We start from the raw sequence: 18,091 nt of genomic DNA, 5'->3' as shown, positions 1-18,091 counted from the left end.
ATGGGGGGAGTTGGGGCGGGAGGCCCTAGAGGTCACTGTGGGAAAACTTAGTGCAGTTAGGAACCATGAAGGACAGAGAGGTGGGAACAGCTCCACACATTATGATGGCAACAGGAAACACTGGTGATACACCATGGTTTTCAAACAACAAATATGTAACATGTGGACATCATATACATATGTACTACTACTACTGTTACAAATATTTATATACTACTTCTCAATAAAGTAGTTTACTTTTAAAAAAGGGAGAGAAATAAATAAGATGTGCACATGCATATTTATCTTCCATGTATGTGAGTCTTGGAATCCCTTCCCAAATGGAGAAGGGCAGTAGCTCAGTGGTAGAACACCTGCTTTGCATGCAGAAAGTCCCAGGTTCAGTTCCTGGCATCTTCCAATCGGTCTGAGAAAGACCCCATTAGAAACACTGGAGAGCTGCTGCCAGCCAGTGTAGATAATACTGACCGAGACAGAACAGTAGTCTGACTCAGTAGAAGGCAGCTTTCTATGTACAATCAGAGTTTCCAAATGCATGTGATTGTTTGATTGATTGATTGATTGATTGATTAAGTGCCATCAAGTCGGTGCTGACTCTTAGTGACCACATGCAGGTACCTGGGTGTTTAAATATATGTGTACATCTGCCGGTCATGTGTTTGCTGCAAGAAACACCAGTGCTTTCCATAACAATCATAATATTGCACTAAATGGGACGGTTCTAAGGGATGTTACAATAAAAAACGCTTGAGGGGCATGCATCATAGTCACCCAGTAACACCATGTTAGCTGTTCAGCCGCCAACTTTTGAAGGCTGCTATGTAATGATTTGTTACCAGGGATGTGTGTTTTTCCTGCCCATTTATGAGTAACAGAATGATATCCCAGAAGGTGCTCTGCATTTTATTATGGGGCCTCAGAGAAGGCACTGGGGGGTAGTTGCCCGTTTTGCCAGCTGTACCTACTTGTTAGAAGAGTGGAAATAAGAGCTAGTGTTTTGTTTTTGTTTTTTTAAAGAGCATTTTAAAAGCACACATGACATTTGTCATTGTCAATGCATAAGAGAAAACATTATAAAGACCTGTGATAGTCTGAAGTGTGTATACCAGTGTTGGCAAATCATATTGCTAAATTTGTTATTGGAAAACATGGGTGTTGGGAGTGTGGAGGAGATAGTATGGGATCACTAATGTATGGTATGAAAGATAGACAGGCAGATTATATCATTGTAGATTTTGGCCTGTTCATTTCAGACCATTTTCATAACTTTCTGTCGTTATGAAAACAGTAAGAATAAGAGATGGATACAGTTGTTTCTCATCCAAATGATTTGGCTCCTGATGTGTCTGGCTTGGGATACATTTCAGTAAAAGGCCCTCTAGTCTCTCACGGAGGTGATGCTAATGCTCTCTTTTCACTTGTCCCTTTCTCAGCATTTCTCTGAGAACTTCGATCACTTCTCCGAGAACATGGAAGATTTTTCCAATGAACTATTCAACAGCTTCTTTGACGACCCCATGCTGGCTGAAAAGAACCCTCTGCTGGACATGGATCTGGATCCTCCCACCCCTGGCATCCAGGCAGAGCACAGCTACTCCCTGAGTGGAGACTCTGCTCCTCAGAGCCCTCTCATGCCCATCAAGACAGAGGAGAAGGCCAATGGTGAGCACAAGAAACATGCATGCCGAAAAAGACGTACCTGAACTTCAGAAAGTCTTGTGATGTGAATGGAAGAGGGGAGCTGACTACAGGACTAGTATGGGTGTGTTGAGTTCTCTTCCAAAGGGCCTCTGTCGTACCATAAGACCTGTCCATTCCTTCAACTTCAAGATAATTAGGTTAGAGTTAAATTGGTCCCAGGCAATCAATCTGTTTACAATTATATGCAATGAAACTTTTATCTGTTTATAATCCATCTAATGATGGACTCACATTGGACATGAAATGACCCATTCATTAACCCAGAAAGGCATACATGTGCTTTTACACATTTTTTTAAAAAATACTGACCCCTAATCAGATGATATAACAAAATAACCCAGACACACTTACAAGCACAGAAGTGGGATGGCTTGTCACTCACCCCCCTTCTCTGTGTCCTTCACTGATACAGCAGCATTTATCGGAAGAAGTGAATGCCATATTGTGATCGTGGGCACTTCTATGATCACCCCAGGCTGCCAATCATGGAAGTGCCCACCATCATGGATATGGTGTTCGCCTCTTCAGATAAATCCTGCTGTGTCTGCGAGTGGCACAGTGAAGCAGGGTGAGTGACAAGCCAGGCTGAGACTTTCAACCTGTGTTCACCCTTGTAAGTGTGTACAGGCTGTTTTGTTATAACGTCTGATTAGGGCTCGTGACTTCTCCTGGGGGTACATGTTTTTAGGAAATCTACTTCTGATAAGTCATTTGGAGGAGTGATTATGCTCAAACTAGGTAAGGAATAGTCCAAAGGTCACACTATAAATTACCTGAAGCCTGTTGTTTAATGCATCATTAAGGCTCTAAGTCAGAATGGAAGGAACTGAAATTGACTATTTCACATGAAAAGAGAGCTCCCCTGTGTGAGAAAATATACCAGACATAACAGTGACCTTTGTTTTCTCATTGGGGTTTACAGTAACAGACTGAACAAGGATTTTGGCTTCATGACTCATAGGAAGAGTCACTGTTTTAAGAGGGGGGAAATGTCTCACAGTCATTTAATGCGATAATTGGCTATTTCCAGCCTCCATCTTGTTGATTTCTGATTCTTCAGTTCCCATATTGTAAAGCAAATGCTGGCTCCCAGAGTTTGTTCTCTTCTGAGCCAAACTCCTAGATCCTTTGGGGAAATACTCTGGTTTGTTCATAGTTCACTCTGTCTGTGTCTCCATATCTCCTGAACGTGAACAAATCTAGATTTATTTTGGCTAATACTGACATGATTAAAAAATGAAGGCAAATGAAGAAGAAATAGTTGCTGGTTTTAGGATCTGACTGGCAGTGAGACCTTTTAGAACCACCCACCTATTTCCAGGCAAACCAGAGAATGATGGACCACACTGAAGAAAAATGAATGGAAATAGCTGGCCCAGGTGCAGAGCATCTGCGCCTCTAGTTGTCCCTCATTCTCGGCCCCTCTCCCTCATTCTCAGCCCCTCATTCGCAGCCCTACCTACTATAAGGCTATACTTTCAGGAATCATTTCTATAGTGATCGCCTGGAGAAGCACGTTCAAACATGATCGGTCCCTGCCCTACCTACTCTTCTTCCCTCTTCCCCCATCCCAATGTTTTCCCTCTCTGACCAGCTGCCTGGCCAGTTGCTTTTTCCAGCTGTCCACTGCTTTCTTCTCCCCACAGCTGCTGCTTTCTCCCCCCCCCCCCGCTGCTTTCTCCACCCCCCACTGCTGCCACTTTCTTCCCCTGGCCACCGCTTTCTCTCCCCCCCTCCATCACTCGCTTTCACACACCCCCACCGCTGCTTTCTCTCATCACTCACCTGCCTGCCTGCCCACCTGCCTGTTTGCTGGCCTGTCTGTTGGCCTTATGTTCCCCGCCGCCATCACTTTCCTCTCCCCCTCCCCTTTCTCGTGAACTCTTGTGAGAGCTGCCACACAAGGGATTAGCCACGGGCCCGTCTTAGAGAATTATATATATAGATCTGACAGATTTTGATCAGGATCTGTATTCAAATGCCCAGTTGCAGGCAACATGCTGCCCCTGAATCAGAGGCAGGCTCTGTGTGCTCTGTGCAAACCTCTCTCTCCCTTAAATTATCTGCCAAGGAAGGGCAGAGTCTTTGATCTCTATACATAAGCATATTTGCATACTTTCCTTCTATTTTGTATAACTTACAGGAACATAAGAAACATCCCTGCTGGATTAGGCCCAAGACCCATCTAGTCCAGCATCGTGTTTCACACAGTAGCCCACCAGATGCCTCTGAGAAGCCCACAGGCAATTGGGGAGGTCATACCCTCTCTCCTGCTGTTGCTCCTCTGCAACTGGTGTTTAGAGGCACTGGTATTTGATGCTAGAGGTGGCCTATAGCCACCAGACCAGTAGATGATAGACCTGTCCTCCATGAATTTGTATAAGCTCCTTTTAAAGCCATCCAAGCTGGTGGCCATCACCACATCCCACGTCATAGAAATCCATAGATTAATTATGTGCTGTGTGAAAAAGTACTTCTTTTTGTCGGTCATAAATTTCCTGGTTATTTGTCTGTTTGTTTTTACACTTATATCCCGCTTTTCCTCCGAGGAGCTCAGAGTACATGGTTATTTTTATCATCACAACAACCCTGTGAGGTAGGATAGGCTGAGAGATACATGACTGGCCCGAAGTCACCCAGTGAGTTTCATGGTTGAATGGGGATTCAAACTCAGGTCTTCCTGGTCCTCCTAGTCCAACACTCTAGCTGCTACACTATGCTGGCTCAGCTTCATGGGATGACCCTGATTCTGGTGTTGTGAGAGATGGAGAAAACATTCTCTTTGTCCATGCATAATATCCTCAATACTCCATGCATAACTTTATACACCTCTATCATGTCTCCCCTTAGTTGCCTCTTTTCCAAACTGAAAAGCCCCACATGCTGTAGCCTTTCCTCCTAAGGCAGGCCCCTGATCATCTTGGTTGCCCTCTTCTGCACCTTTTCCAGTTTTACAATGTCCTTAAGATACAGTGACCAGAACCGTATGCAGTACTCCAAATGTGGCCGCACTATAGATTTGTATAAAGGCATTATAAAATAGCATTTTTATTTTCAACCCCCTTCCTAATGATCCCTAGCATAGAATTTGCCTTTTTCACAACTGCCGCACATTGAGTTGACACTTTCAACAAGCTGTCCACCATGACTTGTTCTGCTTCTGTTAGTCATGAGGCATGAGTCATAGGCATGGAACTATGCAAGATACTGAAGCTCTCTTCCTGATAACTGCAGATGTTATCCAGCAACCCTTCTTCCTTCTGAGATTACCATAGGAAAGACCCACACACCTTCATTCATCTCTTCATTATACTTATTAACCAACTTGGAGAGGTGGAACACACATACATCAATTAATTAAATGAACAAACAAATACACCAGTAGAAATTTGCTTTTTCTGGAAAATGAAAACTTGAGATTCTAGAGAAGATGAATTCTGGGATCCATAATATTATTAGTTATAATTATTAGTTAATCCATAATTATTAGTAATATTAGTAGTTAACTCAGGCTAATAAACAAGGTTCTCTCCCCCCACCCCATTTTATTCTCACAACACCCTTGCTGAAAGAAAGTGATTGACTCAAGGTCACACAGTAAGCTTCATGGCTGAATAGGGATTTGAACCCAGGTCTCCCTGCTCCTCGTCTGACATTTTATGCCATGCTGCTAATATCCCATTCTAAGCTTCCACACAGCATCCACACAGCTCCTGTCTCCAGATTTGCATTTAAGGGACAGGCTGTGGCTCAGCAGTAGCATACATGCTTTACACGCGGAAGGTTGCAGGTTCAGTTCCAGTTACCCCTGGGTAAAGGGATCTTGAGTTAACAAGCTAGGAAAAACCCCTGCACAGGATCCCAGAGGGTTGTTGCTGCTGCTGTTCAGAGTATACAATACCAGGCCAGTTGGACCAAGGGCCTGGCTCTATAGAAAGCAGCTTCATATGCTTTTGAGTACAGTTTAAGCCTAACCTCCTTCTACCTGCCTGGAATAATTCTGTAAGGCTCATGCATTCCCACTTAGAGAAGCAGGTCTAATAAAAGGTGTCAGCTTACTCTTTTTGTATCTGGCAAGCTGTGTGCAGCAGCTGAGAGAGACTCTTAGCTTTTTGGGTGTGGATGCTCAAAACTCAGTGGCTTTCTTGGCACTCTTGGCTTGGGCGTGGACAGAGGGGAAGTCACTGCCTGCAGCCAGTGCTTACTGGCGCGTGGGGAAGACGAAGTGGCTTTCTTTCTTACCAGCGGATCTCTCAGCAGGAGACGAACAGTCATTTCTAAGCCTATTTTTAAAACAATTCATTTTAGGATAATTCATGATGGCAGGATATTTTTAGAGCAATCCCAGCAGAGGCTCCTGTAATTTGTGGGACCATGTGGGTGTCCCAGCGGTTGATGGACAACAGTCGGCCTGAAGAGGGAATGGCACAGATTCAGTATATACAAGAGAAGAAAGGTCGCCTTTTAAGCAAAATCAGGGAATAAGTTTCCATTCTGTGGCCAGGAATGATCCATGCTGAGTGATTCCAAACATCAAGGGAGGAGCAGACAAACTACCCTTTTTGTAGGTAATACTTTTTGAATGGTACAGTCAGGCCTGAGTGAAACAAACAGCTCACTGCATGGTTAAACTGTTCCTGTACTATACCACTTCAGGCTGAAGTTGACAGGCTGCATACTATCAAGCCTGGAAATAAAGAGAGGGAAAGGTACTTCAAGAAGAAGGGAGGGGGGGGGGACCATCCATGGCACATACGTTTTAGTGAGATTGCAATGTTATTATAGGTTCTGTGCCTTTCATTCGGGTACAAATTATGAACATTACATTAGGTTTGGCACAGGAGTTCCGGAACGGGATGAATAAGCTTCTTCCTTATCTGCTTTCTCCATGGTCTTCTGCTCAGCACAACATCACCTCTCCCAAATCAAGGCATTGCAAATAATGTTGAGTGCTGGAAGGTGTAGGCCAGTTGTAAGCACTAGCAAAACTGCATGGACGGTAATCTTGTTTCTTGGTGGAAGCAGTGAGCTAGCTGTTTATGGGTTCAGCTAAGGTTCTTCCCATTGGAATGCATTTCTGTAGAGCAGGGGTGGAAGGTAATGGCTCTGAGCTACACAACATGACTGGTGGTTTTGTAGAATGAAGGGGTGCAAATCCTCTGGCATAGGAAGGGGGAGCAGGAAAGGCAAGCTGAGAAAATATGAGGGAAGGCAGTGCATTTAATAGCTTTCCCCGACAACTCGTTTATCCTCAGCCCCTTGCGCAGCTTTGCAGAACCAATGGGTTTTTCATATCTGTAGATTATGAGTTCATGTGTTTGTTTTAACTTTTTCTTTATTTAAAATAATAAGTAATACAACTAAAATTAATATATAATCAATTTTTAAAAACACACAAAGAGATATAAAATCCCTTCCTCCTGATCTTCATATTTAAAATATAATATTTATCTCAATACCATGAGAAAGAAATGGGGGGACCAGCCAACCAACCAAACAAACAAACAGTTTTTAAAAAACCCTTTCTTAAAAACAAACTTCAAAATCCATACAATTCATTAAAATTAAACCAAATTGCAACAAATTCCTCCTCTTTTCCATTTTGCTGGGGAGGAAAAACTTGTTCAAACTGGCTCCCTATTCCAGAGTTCTCGTATGTAATTAATATCAATCTGATCTCTCTAAATTTCTTATAAAGAAAAGTTACTGGTTTAGGTACATCCCTTAAATGTGCCAAATCTAATAAGGATGGAGTTTCTGAGGCAGCAAAAAGCTCGGTTAGTAAATGTTTAAGCAGAACCAACTGCCAATTAGTCGTCTGTGGTAATTCAAATTCAGATCTCAAACGATCAAAATATTTAAAAACAGATTCAGATGTAATAAGCTGATCCAATGTATTAATGCCTTGGGAAGCCCAATTGACCCCCCAAAAGGATTTATAAGCAATCCTTATCCTTGGGTTTCCCTACAACGTGAACCTATCATGCATATAGGGATTAAAACCCTGTCTGTGCCCCCAAATTCTCCATATATATCTTGCAGCATAAAATGTAGGCAAAAATACAGATTCATGAACAAAACTGAACCTAATACTGGCCAAGATTTTAATGGAGCCACATAATGAAGCTCTTCTCAGGATCAGTGAGAAGAGCTTTGGTGCTAACTGCAAGGGAAGGAGGGTTAAGCTTATCTACTAGTGGCGGCTTCCCTGTGGCACTCCTGTGCCTCGCTTGGGTGCTCTGGGGGTCAGGCACAGGGAAGCACCACCGTGCAGCGTCCCGCTCCCCAGCACCCCAATACTGTACCGTGCAAGTGCATGGTGCATTACTGAGAGCCCCCCTCCCCACCAAGTGTATCCACACACACGACCACATAGCCTGGTTGTTGGGCACCCTCACGTCCAAAATCTGGATTAAGTGGCGGGCTACTTTAGAGGGCTTGTCTCAGACTGGGCTTCACTAGCCCAGTTTTCGCTGCTCATGAGAATAGCTTCAGTAACGCTTAAGATGTTGCCAGAGTGAAACTGCAACTTGCTCCCCATTCCATCCCACTACAGAAGCTAAAATACAAGTCCAATGGTAAGCTTAAAATGTGGGAAATGACACCTATCTGCTCTCATTGGCAATTGTAATTTACCAAAATAAAATTTAGGAGGGCCCCCTTGCCACAAATACTTTCTCACCAATCTCTATACCCTCGTAAAATAGGAAACAGGTATGAACATCGTAAGACCATATATATATATATATGTGTATGTATACACGCCTAGGCAATACATTCATTTAAACATTTATCTTACCCCAAATACTTAGAGAAACCTTAGACCACTATGCAAATCATTTTTCATCTGCTCCAAAAACCTTGAAAAATGTAAATTAACCATCTGAGATCATTTTCTAGCCACTACAATACCTAGATAAACAAAAGATTCTGGGCAACACCTAAAACCCCATATCTTATATTTATCCATAGTATCCTTCAAACCCAAAGGTATTGCCTCTGATTTATCCTGATTCATAGGATAACCAGATACAGAACCAAATCCTTGGATTAATGAAATAAGGCTAGGAATGGATTGTTCTGGCTTATCAACAAAACATAACATATCGAGCTCATTCACACGACCAGGTGGGCAGGGTGGCTGGCTGACAGTGGGGGATGGCTGCAGATACCTGCCTTCCCCACAGACGATCGCCGAGGACCGTCTGGGCATGTGGATTGCACACCCAGACGGTCCACCTCTGACCTGGCCTCTGGAAATCCCACAATGCACTGCGCAAGTGGGGACCCCCCCAGCGACAGGCAAATGCCAATAAGTATATCAGCGCCAGCTGAAAGCAGCTCATGCTGACACAGGGTCAAGTAAACGCATCTAAGGGAGCGCTCGCTCCCTTAACTCCATTTAAGAGGCGGACTCCCTAGGCGGGTTTGCTGCCAAAGCGCGGCCGAGATCCAGTCAGCTCCCACAGGCTCTCACAGGCAGCCAAGCCCAGACTTAGCTGCCATAGCCCAGTCTTGGATGCTCATGAGAACAGCCTCCTCATCTGCATATCAAGTCAGCTCATAAACTCAACCTCATCTAGTATAATGCCACGAATACTCTCAGGATATCTGAAGTGTCCATGTGTTTACTGCATGTACATTCCAAGATTCTGACTATATACAAAATATCAAGGGAAGATTGCTCAAGCTTGTTCTTTTGGCGTTCTTCAGCACAGTGGGGTGCAGCCATATCTCCATGGTTTATAGCTTGCCTCTCCCTTTGAAATCTCTGGTAAGCCTGTGGAATGAGAGGGCATCTGTGAAACAGTCTTCTCAGACTCGGGCTCTTAATATACCCCTTTAACCTCTTTTCTCACACAAAAGATCCCAGCCTGAGCCCTTTCTCAAAACATTACCTGGGACTTTTACATACAGCAGGCTTTACTGAGAATTTACTGGGAGGCTTTACTGCGAAGTTGTCCAAAAAACCCAATGCAAATAGTGGATTTCTTTACCCTGGATATAAATTGGGTGACACTCTTAACACGTAGTGAAAAATCCGAATTGTGTATGAGCTGCTCCCAGATAACTCGCAGGAATTTCGAGGTAAATCTGGCTGGAATGTGAACGCACCCCCTCCATTCTGGAGGAGATGCGAGTTAAAGAGCTTTAAAAGCTCTGTGTGAAAAGCTTCCTGCTGCTGAAGGCACTTCTTTCTATGTCTGTTTTATGCTGCATTCACTTGCTTTGCAATCTCCTGTCCTTCCTGACTTTCTGAAACAGAAATTAAAACAAACAAAAAATCTAGCCACAACAGTTTCCTTAAAAACAAACCAAAAAACCCCCAAGTTCTGGTTAGAACATATCTGCCTACTTTCTCTAGAACTGGACTAAATTTGGTCCAGATTGGTTCGGCAGTTCACAAATTAGCCCACTTACACCTCAACACATTCACACATCCTCCATCTTGAATTGGGGTGGATGATATCATCTCAAACTGTGCCATTGAGGTGTCCTTATGTGTCCCTACAACTGTACCCAATTTGGTCCATATTGGTCCAGGGAGTTATTCGCACATGGGTTCATGTTGCGGGGTAAATGTTGAGCGAAGCCACTTCGAATCACACTCACGGCATTGAGGGAAGCAGCTCCTCCCCTCTGCTCTCGGGTTTTGTTTTGATGCAAGTTCACATGGCATGCCTCTGTGTTTTCCTTCTAGCCAATGGGGGGGGGGGGGAAGATTACTAAAGAGCTACATCTGCACATGTAAAGAGTTGTATCCTTCTTATCATGCTGATGATTCTATGTCAGTGCCTTTCCCTATTTGCTCTGACATTTTCAGAAAAAGTAGCTTAAAACCAGCATTCTAAAAACCTGAGAATAACTTGAGATAAGCTAAAATTTGCAAGACAAAGCCCGATTTGTGTGTGGAATGGGTCCAAGGATCTTGAAGGGACTTCAGGGTAAGTTTGGCTGGTGAGTGAATGCTAACACTCTCTTCTGAAGGAAATTCAGGGTAAAAGCCCTGTCTGTAAAGCCTCCAGGCACTGTGAAGTTGGTAGTGGGACACACACACACATACAGAATGACAGGTGATTGCTTACGTTTCTTAAGGAAAGTAGGCTAAAAATGTTTAATTTCACAGTGGATTTGGTTGTAAGTCTAGAAAAGCTACAACTCAAACACAATCAGCAATATTTACTGTCTGCATAGAAGGTTATGGGTAGGGATGGGAAGGAGCAGTGCACTGGCATGTTGGATTTATATGCATGCAGTTACAAGCATTCCTATTCCTATTCCTATTCCATGTGCACAAGATAGTATCTATGTCTATCTCCCTTGCCAGAGGCCAGGCTCTTAGAATTTGATATCTGACTAGGCTAGTCCAGAGGCACCATACTGCCTGCCTACCAGTTGCACACTCCTGTTCCTTTCTATGCCTAAGGAGGATTCTGATTCCTGAGCACATGCTTTCCTAGGTAGCCCACAGGACTATGTCCCAGCCTGAGCCCATGAAGTTTCCGATTCAAGTCCTGGGGTGCCTGAAAGGTAAGATATTCAGGAGTAGGGTTGCCAACATTACGTTGGCCAAAATCGGGACACAAGTGGGGGGGGAGTCTTGGGGCGGGGCCACTGGGGGAGGGACTTCCCCCAGTGGCAGGGGCGCAGCCAGGCCCTCTGGAGCCAGCTGCCAGGCATGCTTACCAGGGGTCATGGCTCCCACTGCATGGCAGTGGTGCAGCAGGGACAGTGGTGAGAGCTCCACCCACCTCCCAAACCATAACAGATGAGGTTGGGGCGAGGGGTGGGCAGGTGAGCACATGGGAGGCAGGCAGACAGACAGTAGTGAAGGAGCTCCTCATTCAGGCCCACCTTCCTCCCAAATGAGGCAGATTGGGCTGATTTCAGGCCTCTGCACATGCCCAAAATGTGGAGCTCCTTTGCCACTGTCTCTCTGCTTGTCTCTCGCATGCTTGCTCGCCCCAACCTCACCTGTCATGGTTTGGGAGGCGGGCAGGCGAAGCTCTCACTGCCGTCCCTGCTGTGCTGCTTCAAAAAAAGTTGGGGGGAGGGGGGACAAAGCAAAAAAGCAGGAGAAATTGAGTCCCGAACAGGATGTGCATTTCTTGCCAGGAAATAGGGACATCCCACATAATGCTGGACTGTTGGCAACCCTACATCAGGAGTTAACTTCACATTGCAAGCAAATGCACACATAATTGGGCCCTCACAGGGTTTGTTTGTTTTAATCAAGAGCTGCTCTGGTCAGGGGAAATTTAGAGCAGAGAAGTGGTGGAGAAAGAGACCGCCCTTAATCCTTCCCCACCCACTGTTTCTCTGCTCCAATTGCCTCCCTGTCTTCAACTTGGGCAGGTTTTTGGAAACTTGCCGGGATGAACAGAAACTTGCAGGGATGAACGGCAGTGTGGGGGCTGATTTGGAAGTGGTGAAGAGAGTTAAGGGCTCCCTCCCAGCTTTGCCATTCCAAATTTCCCCTTCCTGAAGTAACTTTCATTTTTTTAAAAGGGCATTGGGACTCAGATATACACATTCATATGTAAGATGCAGATAGCCTCTTGTTCCTTTTATAGAAAAGGAAACTTAAAGGTGCACTTACATAGCATGCGGCCTGATGCATGAACCCTTGGGAAGCTGCTTAGCTACACTCAGAACAGGTGAGACATCAGGGAGTTCTTTTTTATGAGCTCTCTTGACATTGGATCATGATGCTCTCTTTGCTTGCCTGGGACAGACTATGTCAACAGCACCAACAGAAAATAGCATTCTCTAATGGGCTCACATTCTGTGAGCTGTGTGCAAATTGCTGAGGGGCATTCCCAGCATCAGACTCTGGCCTTTTCAAGAGTTGGACCAATACTTCTGTGCAAGTAGAGTGGTCCAGATCTGTTCCTCACATAATTCTACATTTCTTCTCTTAATTTATACCTGCTTGACTAGCGATCATATTTCACAGGGATCCTCTTCTCAAGGCTTTGATTAATTTAGTGTTCTTGGTGACCATTTGTCCCAGCTGGGAATTGCATCTAGCATTCTAGTCAAGTGTCCAGTGAGAGTCCTGTCCAGACATTCCGTTGCACGTGCCTACAGGTCTCTGTACACATGTGCATGTTTGGGGTTTTTTTTGTGGATGACTGTACTGTCCTCCTAGGACTGAGGAGACCCAAGTTCAAATCCCCACTCAGCCATGAAATTCACTGCATGATTCTGGGCCAGTCTCTTATCTCTCAGCCTGACCTACCTTAAAGGATTATTGTGAGGGTAAATATAACCATGTACACCTCTCTGGGCAACTTGGAAGAAGAGCGGGATATAAATGCAAATGAATGAACGAATGAACAAATGAACGAATGAATAATCTTTAAAAGATTCCTGAACCTGGATACAGTCCCCTTCAAATGCAGAGTACAGATTAGAAGTGTCCTGCTGGAAATGCACTGAACATAGTGTATGAAAAACAGTCTATGTGTATAGATCTGAATTTGCATACACTGTACACGGGCTCTATGTGTGTTGAACATAACATGTGAATAGGGCCAAGCTGGTGAAGAGATCCATCCAAGCAGGAATCTCTATATCTATAAAGGTGGCACTCGTTATTTGCAGGAGTTCCGTTCCAGCCTACAACTGCGGATAATGAAACCATGAATATGAGACCTTGAGTCTCTGGGAATTGTGAGGTTAGGTCCCTGAGCCCCAGAAAATGACTGAGAAATCACCCAGGGGGAAAGCAGAAATTAGGATGGAACACAGCACTGTACCTTGGCCACTTTAGCTCTCCCACTTTGCCACTCTCCAGGTGCTCCGGCAGAGGTCCCCAGCTCCTCCAGTAATGCATAATAATGAATTGGAGGATGAAGGAGCAGGACGGCACCCACTTTCAGAACAGGCCTGTCTCATCAGCACTGAAGACCTGCTCAGGCCTGTACCCTCTGGACTCAATCAGCTGCTGCAACTCTGCCAGAAATCTTTATGCCACCTCATTGTCCGCCAATGCTGCTTCCCCTCCCAGGTTGACATTGTGGAGGCCAGGGGTGTGCACAGAACTGGAAATGGTGGGGGGGGGCAGTTCGAAGGCATGGGAAATACCTTTAAGAGTGGGGGAGGGTGCTCTTACCCCTCCCGCCACATTTCCCCTGCTGGCGCTGCATGTTAAAAGGGTTATCTCCCTGCCTTTGAACCAGCCGAACCGTTGGTCAGTCGAACCTGTTCATTGGTCCGTAAAAGGGGCTCTGAACAGGGTCATGCACATCCCTAGCAGAGACTGTGGTGATGCTTGAATCTTTCGAACCAGCCCTTGCTCTCCTGGGAGCACACTCAGTGCCTTTGGGTGTTCCCATTGTTTGACCACCTCCAGCCATAAACTGCCTATAGACTAGAGCCATAGCTCTTTCTCATGGATTACAGGTCCACTCAGTGGCAAGTTCCTCTGGGCTTGGTCCTCTATCCACAAACTGAGGGCCTTTTTCATCTGTGGCATGTGGGGGGATCCCAGGGATGAAACACCACCTTTAGACTCCAAGACACCACACTTGCACAGATACCAGCTTCGCTTTTCTTGATGGAGCAGACAGTGGACTCATAGATGCCATAATGGCGCACTGCGGATGCCACGCTGTCCCCATAGGCCAACATGTCCAGCAGCTTGACCTTCTTGCTCAAGGGCAACATTTTGCAGGACTTTTTGCCACTCTCCTCAGCAGAGCTCTCCATTGTGCGCTTGCTCATTTTTACTATGGAGGAAGAAAAAGTGTGTACAAAGATGTACAGTACAGTACAGTAATTGTGCAAGACAACCAACCCCATTGATAAAGTACAGGACAGGACAGTGCGGTAACAGATAATTAAAATCGGTTTTCAATGGTTGTGTACTTAAGTTTTTGATAGATACAGTACAGTACTTGAGATCAATTTCTAATAGATACAAATTAAAAATCAGTTTCCAGTGGGTACTTAAAATAAATTTTCAATGGATGCATAAAATCAGTTTTTAATGGGTACTGTATGTAATATAGGGTACATACTTAAAAAGAAATTTCAATGGATAATTAAATTTTTAATTGTAATTGAAATTAAGTACAGTTATATAGTACAGCACAGTGCTATAATTAAATGCCAAGATTAAAATTAATTTTTATTTGAATTTTTAAATTAAAAAAAATAGAATTTCATAAAAATTAAATGGATTAAAGTGATAATTGTACCAGGGCTACACACTGCTGCAAGAGGCTTCTCCAAGAAGCGCCACAGGAATGGCAAAGGAAAGGCTCCCGAAGGGCTTCCACAGGCTTGCAAAGGCACCACAGAAACACACAAAAAGGCTCTAGAGCAATGGCTCCTAAATGTTCTCAATGGCTCTCTGAGGACACCAAAGGCTACCAAATGCTCTTGAAATTAGTTTTTAAAGCAACACACAAAAAGAACCACAAACCACTCTTCATTCCTCCTCTCTCTGGAGCTTCCCTTCCCCCTGCCGGCCTCCGTTAATGTCCATATCGCCTCGTTCGGGTGGTCTTCGGTCCATTCTGGGCCTGCCCTCTGTGGCGATGGCCATTCTGGAGGCCGCCGCACATACCCAATGGGCCTCTGCATGTCTGGGTCATGACACCAGATACACAACCGGGGTGGGGGGCAGTTCGGGGCGCACAAAATTGAAACACGCCTGGTCTGGTTCAAGCCCAGAGTCTGGACTTTAACTGAACCGGGCAACCCGGTTTTCTGCACACTCCTACTTCAGGATAGCCCTGCAAATCCTCATGCAAAGGCAATAGTCCAGTATATAACAGACAGGGAAATTGTTTAGCTGTGGTAGGGGAGAGGAATGGCTCTCTTACTGTTCATTAAAAAGGTGTGTGTTGCGGGGGGGGGATCAGAATTTGTTTTAACTTAATGTAATATGTGTGTACCCCACTTTTGTACTACAATAGTACTCATGGTAACTGTGACTGCAACCAATATATCTTGAAACTTGATTAATTTTTGCTTGGAATGCGGCGGAGGGGGGGGAACTTGCTATTTCTAAAGACAACCACATTTCTTTTTATTTCTGCTCTCCGTCTTGCAAGGGAGCTGAATATTCTGACTAGTGCTGGAGACAGATCTGAATAACTGCTAGATTTTATATTTTCAGAAAACTAGGGGAATTGCCATTTTTATCTTTGTCCCAGACAGCAGCCTTTTGTCTCACACCTAGCAATAGATAATCAAATTAAGTCTTCATAAAATCCCCTGTACTCCATCAAGACTGTTACAAATTGCAGATCTTGGAACACTTTTCATCTCTCCCCCCCCCACCCCCACCCCTCTACCTTTTTTGTTTTGCTTAACACCCAGCCAGAAGAAGAGGTCTATACTGACTACTTTGAGATATCTTAGTTGGTCTTAATAAAGACCAGCTTACCTTGGCTTATGGACAAAAGTATGTGCCATGCCTCAAAAGAAAGGGGAAAATATCGCTTCAAAACTCCATGTCATATATTCTGGATGCTTGTACCCGACACTGTTCTGACGTATAGAGGCCTTCTGTAAATTATCTTTGTTCTCTAACAGTGAGTGTTGCAGGCTTTTGCTTCTTGATACATAGTGGCAGAAAGCAGGAGCATTCTGGGATTGCATCTACCATATAATTCCTCCCCTGGGTAGCTGGGGATTCTTTACGACTCTTATGTGATGACAGATGAAGGAGCAGGCCAGAGGCTATGTATTAATTTATTTCTGTTGTGTCCCATTTCCCCCCCTCCAGGAACTCAGTGCTGTGTACATGGGCTCATCTAATTCTATTCTCATGACAGCCCTGTCCTCTGCTCCTTCTGTCCCCAATTTACCAGGGAAGTCCCCATTTTGTGGTAAACCGCCAATTTGCTTTGTCCCTGTTTTACCTTTGGGAATGATTTGGGGGTGCCTTTTAAAATTTTTGTTCATGCATACATGCTTCTGAAGCAAGGGGCAGGGGTGTAGCAAGGTTGGAGTGGGCCTTGAGACAAAAACTGAAGACGGGCCTCTCCCCTCACCTTCGTCTTTGGCTATGCCCCTGGGCAAGGGTCAATAGAGCAGCCATTTTGGAGTTTTCAGCTCCTTCCCCTAGGTTTGTAGAAGTGGAATCCCTCAGTGGAGTAGAGGGAGATGATTCTAGGGGATGCGCATGAACTATCGGGGCCAAACAACATGTTACATAAAGCAGCAATGCCATGCTTGTTTTTGCCCCTAAATTTAGGTTAGAACATAAGTACGGCCCTGCAGGATCAGTCCCAAGGCCCATCTAATCCAGCATGCTGCTTCGCACAGTGGTGCAGGGGAGCCCACAGGCAAGAGCTGAGGGCATACCCTCTCAATTGCTGTTGCTCCCCTACAGCTGCTACTTAGTGCCATCTTAACTCTTAGGCTGGAAGTGGTCTATAGCCATCAGATGAGTAGCCATTGATAGACCCGTCCTCCATGAATTTGTCTAAGCCCCCTTTAAGGCCTTTTAAAGGTGAGGTTGAGAACTCTGACTGAAGCTATTCCTGGAGATTTCCCACCCCACCCCCACCCACCCCAATATTTCTCCCCCCCCCCCGATGTTTTACACAGTATTTCCAAGATTGCTTTCAATAATCACCTGGAGACAAAGTTCCTGGAGATGCCAGTTCAGTCCTGCAGGGTTAGCAATCCCATTCTAAACAGCAGCTGCAGGGGGCCTGCATCCAGATTGGGAATGCTGTGGGATGAAAAGTTAAAGGCCCCTCCCTCCCTTGTGTGGATCCCCTCTCCTCTTCTGCTGAAGTCCACAGAGCTGTTCCCTCTAATGTGTGCACATGTGTGCTCTCTCTCAAGTTTTTGGATGTCCTCTCAGTTCATTTTAGATCCCACTCAGGTTGAATCAGGAAGGCCCCACTCTGAATGCAGGTGCGCGGACACTGCCTTGATACTGCCGCCCAGGACAAAACTCATTCTGCACAGAGATGAAAGAAATTAAAGGGACCACTGTTGCCAAGTACTGTATGTTATGTAGCATGTAGTTTGGCATGATGGCTCCATCTAGTGCGCAGCTCACTGTTTCACACACTGCAGCTGATGTTGCTGGTTAGACTCATTTTGAACTGTTAAGGACACTACCATATCATAGGGCAACGGATGGCCCAGCCTGGGCTGTGGCTAAAGAATTCCTTTTTTGTTGTCTAGCCCAGGGGTTCTCAACTTGGGGTCCCTATATATTGTTGGGATACAACTCCCACCATCCCTAGCCCTAATGACCTTCAGCCATTGTGGCTGGGGAAGATGGGAGTTGTCGTCCAACATCATCTGAGGATCTACAGCTGGGAACCCATGATCTAGACACCAAATACTGGAGCACTGTCTCCCTGCCATTTCCAACAGAACAATCATGAAAACAAACACTGCTAAATACATT

The 18,091-nt window shown here is 45.0% G+C and overlaps 1 protein-coding gene and 1 non-coding gene across 2 annotated transcripts in view; both read left to right on the top strand.

Moving 5' to 3' along the window:
• The window catches only part of CREB3L1 (cAMP responsive element binding protein 3 like 1), a 131,244-nt gene that overhangs the window by 76,649 nt on the left and 36,504 nt on the right, over window positions 1-18,091 (top strand). The window contains exon 2 of the mRNA XM_053305704.1: window positions 1,434-1,662. Within this exon, the coding sequence (XP_053161679.1) occupies window positions 1,434-1,662 (229 nt within the window). The remainder of the gene's footprint in view (window positions 1-1,433; window positions 1,663-18,091) is intronic.
• On the top strand, window positions 3,168-3,241 carry LOC128341326 (small nucleolar RNA U3). The gene has a single exon (XR_008314348.1). It is a non-coding gene; the product is annotated as a small nucleolar RNA U3 (small nucleolar RNA).

This window comes from Hemicordylus capensis, chromosome 1 (assembly GCF_027244095.1).
Source record: "Hemicordylus capensis ecotype Gifberg chromosome 1, rHemCap1.1.pri, whole genome shotgun sequence".
Taxonomy (NCBI): Eukaryota; Metazoa; Chordata; class Lepidosauria; order Squamata; family Cordylidae; genus Hemicordylus; species Hemicordylus capensis.
The sequence above is the reverse complement of the archived record's forward strand: the minus strand, read 5'-3'. Positions and strand labels throughout refer to the sequence as shown.